The sequence below is a fragment of the Odocoileus virginianus genome, unplaced genomic scaffold (genome assembly GCF_023699985.2).
Source record: "Odocoileus virginianus isolate 20LAN1187 ecotype Illinois unplaced genomic scaffold, Ovbor_1.2 Unplaced_Contig_38, whole genome shotgun sequence".
NCBI lineage: Eukaryota > Metazoa > Chordata > Mammalia > Artiodactyla > Cervidae > Odocoileus > Odocoileus virginianus.
In genome coordinates, this window is record NW_027224355.1 from 45,058 (window position 1) to 51,057 (window position 6,000).

The following is a 6,000-nucleotide window of genomic DNA, read 5'->3' on the forward strand; positions in this document are numbered from 1 at the left end:
GTCTGTTTAATGCTGTTGTTGCTTATTATGGGGACAGAATGATCACTGTTTCTCTTGCATGGGTTTAGGTTCAGTTAGCCAATATAAGTATTGTATTTGGCCACTTACATCAAGGAAATACATTATTCTCTTTCCAAAATTAACATAAAAGATTAGCATCTTGAGGCTGTGACTTTGGAAAATAAGTTGTATCCTAACTTGACAAGCCACCTCCACATTGACTAGACATGGGGAGGCTCCACACTCAGAGAAAGCGGAGCTCTGCCCCTGCACCGTGGGCCGTCTGCCTCGGGGGTGACTGAGAACTTCTGCCGCCTGCATCCTCCACGTCTTGCTTCCTCGGCTGTTTTCGAGGCTGTTCTGTGCTCCTTCTCTCTGCATGCATCCTCTGGTGTCAGTGCACATGACTGAGTGGACTCTTTCTGTTTTGTAGCTCATATCTGTGAGCCAGGCCGCATCCAGCAGCGCACACTCCTCCAAGTCTGCGGTAAACCATGCGTCCTTGCCTCCTCCTCGTTTGTGGTGTCCGCATCCTCTCCTTGCCCTTCTCTTGCTCCCCCCACCTCCTCCCCTCCCTCCCCAAGCTGTGAACAGGTTTAAGTGTTAGCATGGCACTGTCACCATGACAGAGGAGAGGCTAGAGAGCAAGCAGAATTGTGGAACTGAGAGCTTTGTTTTTCCATCTTGAGTTCTCTGCTTAGGCTCCTCAGTGTGCTGTGAGCGAGCAACGCTCTTCTCACCAATCCCCAGGAGCTTCTGGAACCTTCGGGACAGTGGTTATGCATCTTTCTATTGAGCCACGGGGGTGAACCACTGCCCGCACGAGCTGATGGGCACTTTGTAAATGCTGTGGCCCCACTTGCCTGGAGGCCCCAGATAAGCTGGAGGAAATGTTCTGATTGCACAGGCAAGTCTGAATCTTCCTCCCAAAACTAGAGGGAGAAAACCAGCTGAGTCACTGATGAGTATGGCTGTAAGTACTTTTATTTGTCTCTAATTATTGCCGTATTTAAATGGCAGTAATGAGCCCAGTGGAATAACCCAGCCTAACAGCCTTTTCAAAATAAGATCTGATGAAGTCAAAACGTGTGCTCCGAGAAGCCTCCAGCCCTGCGGAGGTTTAAATTTGAGGTTGCACACCAAGAAAGGAAAACTGCCAGATAGTCTGGAACTCAGATCATGTGTAAGGATGAAGGTTATTCCATCCCTGACTGGGAGGCCGCTGGCAGAGTGGACGTGCGCTTGGCCACAGGGAGGCTGCACCCAGGGAGCCCCGTTCAGACCTCAGGCCCCTGGAGCCTCTTCCGCGGCCTCCACAGTCGTGGGCGGGCCTGTGGCTCCCAAGGCAGAAGCCGAACTGCTGGCCCTGCCCCAGCGCTTCCCTCGCAGAGGCCAGAATAAATCCAGTCTCTGGGAGGAGGTGAGGAGGAGATGGTACCCCAGCTCTGAGCAGTCATTGCCCCGAATGAGGAGAAAGCCCCATGCTGAGAACAGAATAGAAAGCCACTGAAGAGGAAGGTGGACACACCATGGTCTGAGGCCTTCCTCCTGGGACTCAGAGCCTCGCCCAGCGCTGGGTGTTGTATTCCGGTGGCCCCAGCCCTGCAGCGCGGTGACCACCACACTCCAGGCTCCGCAGGAGGAACGCAGTCCCCATGGCCTTGTTCTCCCTGGGCTGCAGGGCTGCCCGCGTCTGCACTCAGGGTGCCCGCCTGTGCTCCGCTGCTTGTGTGGAGTTGGGGTTCTTACCCCCCCAGAGCCCACCCCCTGACCTGCTGGGCCTCTCTGCTGGGCCTGGGGCCTCTGCCGGTGCACCCCCGTTGGTGGCTGGAGGAGTGCAGGGAAGAAGCTGGGTCACCAAACCGGTAAAGCCAGCTGGTGTTTCTGACTAGTCCCCAGGCAGCCCTCCTGAGGCTTCTGAAAGCCACGCCCTTCTGTCTTGCAGAGGTCCAGCACCCCGTCCTCACCCACGGGCACATCGTCATCAGACTCGGGCGGGCAGCACATGGGCTGGGGGGAACGGCAGGGCCAGTGGCTGCGCAGGAGAAGGCTGGACGGCGCCATCAACAGGGTCCCCGTGGGATTCTATCAGAAGGTGTGGAAGATCCTTCAGAAGGTGAGCCTGGCTGCTGAGCTGCATCACCCCCCACCACCCAGTGTGACCACCCAAATGTCCCCAGGTGCTGACAAGTGTCCCCTCGGGGGCCAAGTACCCCTGGTTGAGAAATGCTGGCTGGAAACCGAACCAGTTATAAAGTGGCGGCCCAGGCTGTGTGGCACCACCCCTGACCCATTTTCTGAACATAGCAAAGTCTGAAGGTAGGCAAGAGGCAAAGAAGGCCAGGAAGGCTCAGGATAAAATGCTATAACGTGGCCGACCTGCAACAGCCACGCACCTTGGTCCCTGCAGCTACTTTCTCCCTCCTCAGCCCTGGAGTGTGCCAGTGTCCTGCCAAAGGGACTGTTGGCCTCCATCAGAAGCTTCTATGCAAACCAAGAACCACACAGGCAGGACTGATTTTTTTTTCCTCAGTTATTTTTGTTAGCTTATTTCACAGTAGGAGAGGCCAGGAGAGAAAAGTCACCCCAAAGAGGGCGCACAACACCCCCTCCCCAGTCTTCTGCATTCTGCTCCCTGTGAGGTCTCCGTCAAAGCTTGGGCACAGGAGGCCCAAGGTGCCCTGTCCTCTTAGGTGACTTTGGTGCCCACATGGGAGCAGAGGCCTCCAGTGGTTCCTAGAAGACCTTCCCACTCTTCTGGGGCCTCGCATGCTTCCATCCGGGCTCCTGCTGGCCTGATACCAAGCTGCTTTTATTATGAAAGAGCGGCACTTTGTACAGAGCCAGCACTTGTTATTTATATACACAAGTGTGCGTGTGCGTGTCTGTGCATGTGCTCTAGTCTTTTGTGATTGGTGCTTATTATAGAAACCTCAAAAATAGATGCCTGCGAAGGCATAGAAGAATCACTCTGCCAGCAGGAACCATGCACATCTCCCTTGCTCTGGCACCAAAGGGGGCCTCTCAGCTGCCAGGACTGGGCTGCTGAGTGAAACTCGGAGCTCCCACAGAGGACAACCCAGCAGGTCCCTGGGGCGTTGTTCGTGTGAGATCTGAACAACGCCTGCCGGCTCCTTAGAACTGTTCCATCGAAAACACAGCTTGTGGGCAGTGAGAACAAGCTCTCTAAAAATAACTCTCACAGTCTGGCGTGTTCCAGTCCTCGCGCTGGCTTCCAGGGCAGCGCAACGTGAGTGTGTATGCACACTTTTTAATCAGGTTCTGACATGTGCAATGTGTTCTGCCTCCAGTGCCATGGTCTGTCCATTGACGGTTACGTGCTCCCGTCCTCGACCACGCAAGAGGTATGATGGGAAAAACATACATGCTGTGAGTTTTCACCGAGTGCAATTTCTTGGACTCTTTCCACTCACCCTTCTTTCAAGCTCATTACATAGATACAGGCCTTTTGCAAGCCCTATCTCAGGGCTTCCCAGGTGATAGTAGTGGTAAAGAACCTGCCTGGCAATGCAAGAGACACAGGTTCAATCCCTGGGTCAGGAAGATACCTTAAAGGAGGAAATGGCAACCCACTCTAGTATTCCTGCCTGGAGAATCCCATGGACAGAGGAACCTGGGGGGCTACAGTCCATGGGGTCACAGACACGACTGAAGCGACATAGCACATGTGCATCTTTCTCAACACTTAACCCTCAAGTTTTACAGTTTTTTCCCACATTAGCATCACCTTTCCTCCTTCCCCCCAGAAACAGCATATCTGGACTCTCCAGATCTCTAGATCGCTCCTGAAAACTCTGGTAAGGGAAGAGTTCCCTGGACCCATAGCAGCCTCCTCTGACAACAGTCATCTTCCCTGGTTTCTTTACCCCTGTTCATTCTTTAAAAAATTGATGTTTTAATTTTTACCCTACCGAAGGCACCATGCTATATGACACAAAGAATAATGAAGAAAGAAAAAAAAACAAGACATGGTCGGGTTGCTAGAGGTCACAGTCCCTCGGGATAGGTGACTAATGCTAGGACAGGGCTGGCTGGCTCTCAGCCTCCTGCTTCAGAGGATTCCTGTGAGCAGGATTAGCCAAGTGGCCAGCAAGATAGCCCTCTGAGTCAGTGGGTGCTGTCGGCGGCATGGGTGACAGGGCTGTCTGTCCTCTGCTCGCTCCTGACCCATCTCTGCTGGTCCCTTGGCAGATGACCCCGCAGGAGATCAAGTTTGCTGTCCACGTTGAGTCAGTGCTGAACCGAGTGCCACAACCCGAGTACCGGCAGCTGCTGGTGGAAGCCATCATGGTGCTGACACTGCTCTCAGACACAGAGATGAACAGCATCGGGGGCATCATCCACGTGGACCAGATTGTGCACATGGCCAACCAGCTGTTCCTACAGGACCAGGTGGGCGTGCCCAGAGGCAGTATAGCTGGGTTGGCTGCCATTCACCTCTCTCGAAGCTGGAGATCCTGTATCCAGTAGGAGAGGTCGTTCTTAAACAAAAAATGTCCTGACAGATGGTGAAAAATGTCAACCATTTGGTTTGAAAATGGTTTGTGGCCGCTGGGAAATCTTGACCTTTGGAGATGGACAGGCCCCCTTCAGTATAGGTTTTAGAGCCAACACATGTCTGGCCCCGTGTAAACCAAAGTCCAGCTAGGAGAAGCCATCCTCTCATTCTAGAATCAGTGTTGCACTGCCCATGTTCAGATGGGAGCGCCGGCTCTGCTCACACATTGCCTCTGCCTTTTTTTCCTGCTACAGGTGTCGACTGGAGCCATGGACACGCTGGAAAAAGACCAAGCCACAGGCATCTGCCATTTCTTTTACGACAGCGCTCCAAGTGGGGCTTATGGGACGATGACCTACCTAACGAAGGCGGTGGCTTCTCATTTGCAGGAACTGCTGCCCAATTCAGGTTGCCAGATGCAGTAGGGCCTCGGTGCTCAGTCTGTCTCTTTCTCGTGGGCACTTCCTTGTGTTCCCCAAGATCCCCTGTGCTTTCCCCAAAGTCTTGCCTGTCAGAATCCCTGGCAGGGAGGGGATGATAGTGACACACTTGAAAGCAGTAGACATCCAAACCCCAGAAAGGGCCGCTGACTTCTGTGCTCCCCTGAGGAGCACTGGGGAGGGGTGGGGGGTCATCGTCTACACTCATCTCACTGAAACTTTTGTCACAGCATCTGGTCTCCTGGAGTCTGAGGACAGATTAGAAGTGGGTCTCTGTTGAGTGCAGAGTGAAGTGAAAAGGCAGCTTAAATCAGCTCTCGCGGAGTTCCCGAACAGGTTCCATGAGCTAGTGACACATCTTCAACATGGAAAGATCCTTCCAGCAGCTGCAAACCTTAACAAAGGGAACATCTTAACAGAGTATGGTCTGTCTGTGGGTCAAATTGTTTACTGAATAGAACAGCTCTTTCTGTGGGGCCTGGTTTTCTCGTGCCTAGCTGGCTTTCTCAGCATCTTGTCCTATGGGCATGGCTATCTTCGTGTGACAGTTCTCTCACCCAGATTTAGAAAACTGCTCCCACTTCACTTTGGCTCATGGTCTTCAAGGATTTTATCTTGGCCACCCATGAATTAGGGGTTTCTCCTGCCTTGTGAAAAATCCCACATCTTTCAATCTAACCAAGAAGAAAAAAAGGCAGAGGAGGAGCCAACTCTTCTTATAGCTGGGCCAACTGTTGTTTGGGGGCTGGTGTAGGCAGGGAGTCTGTGTGCATAGGCCTCTGCCCCCACCTCCACCCTCCCACATGGGGTGATGGCCAGCAGGGAGCAGCACGACCCTGTGTTTTGGGGGAGCCATGTCGTGAGTCTGCAGCATCCAATGCCACAGAAATGCGAGATGTGCTCAGAAACAGTGCTCCCCCTGTGGCAGAGCCAGGCTGGGCTCAGGCCTTTCTCCCAGCAGCACTTTCACCGTGAGGCCTTCAGGTGTCTGGAGACCATGAGCGCCAAGAAGCAAGTATGTGAAACCTTTCTCCACAGCTT

At 53.4% G+C, this 6,000-nt stretch overlaps 1 protein-coding gene across 1 annotated transcript in view; it reads left to right on the top strand.

The window, feature by feature from the left end:
- Nucleotides 1-5,435, top strand: part of PHKA2 (phosphorylase kinase regulatory subunit alpha 2) — a gene marked incomplete at its 5' end in the record, with an annotated part of 44,240 nt that extends 38,805 nt beyond the window's left edge. Inside the window, 5 exons of the mRNA XM_070464637.1 lie at nucleotides 434-487; nucleotides 1,946-2,116; nucleotides 3,312-3,365; nucleotides 4,213-4,413; nucleotides 4,774-5,435. Of these exons, the coding sequence (XP_070320738.1) occupies nucleotides 434-487; nucleotides 1,946-2,116; nucleotides 3,312-3,365; nucleotides 4,213-4,413; nucleotides 4,774-4,944 (651 nt within the window). The remainder of the gene's footprint in view (nucleotides 1-433; nucleotides 488-1,945; nucleotides 2,117-3,311; nucleotides 3,366-4,212; nucleotides 4,414-4,773) is intronic.
- Between the last annotated feature and the right edge of the window lie 565 nt (nucleotides 5,436-6,000).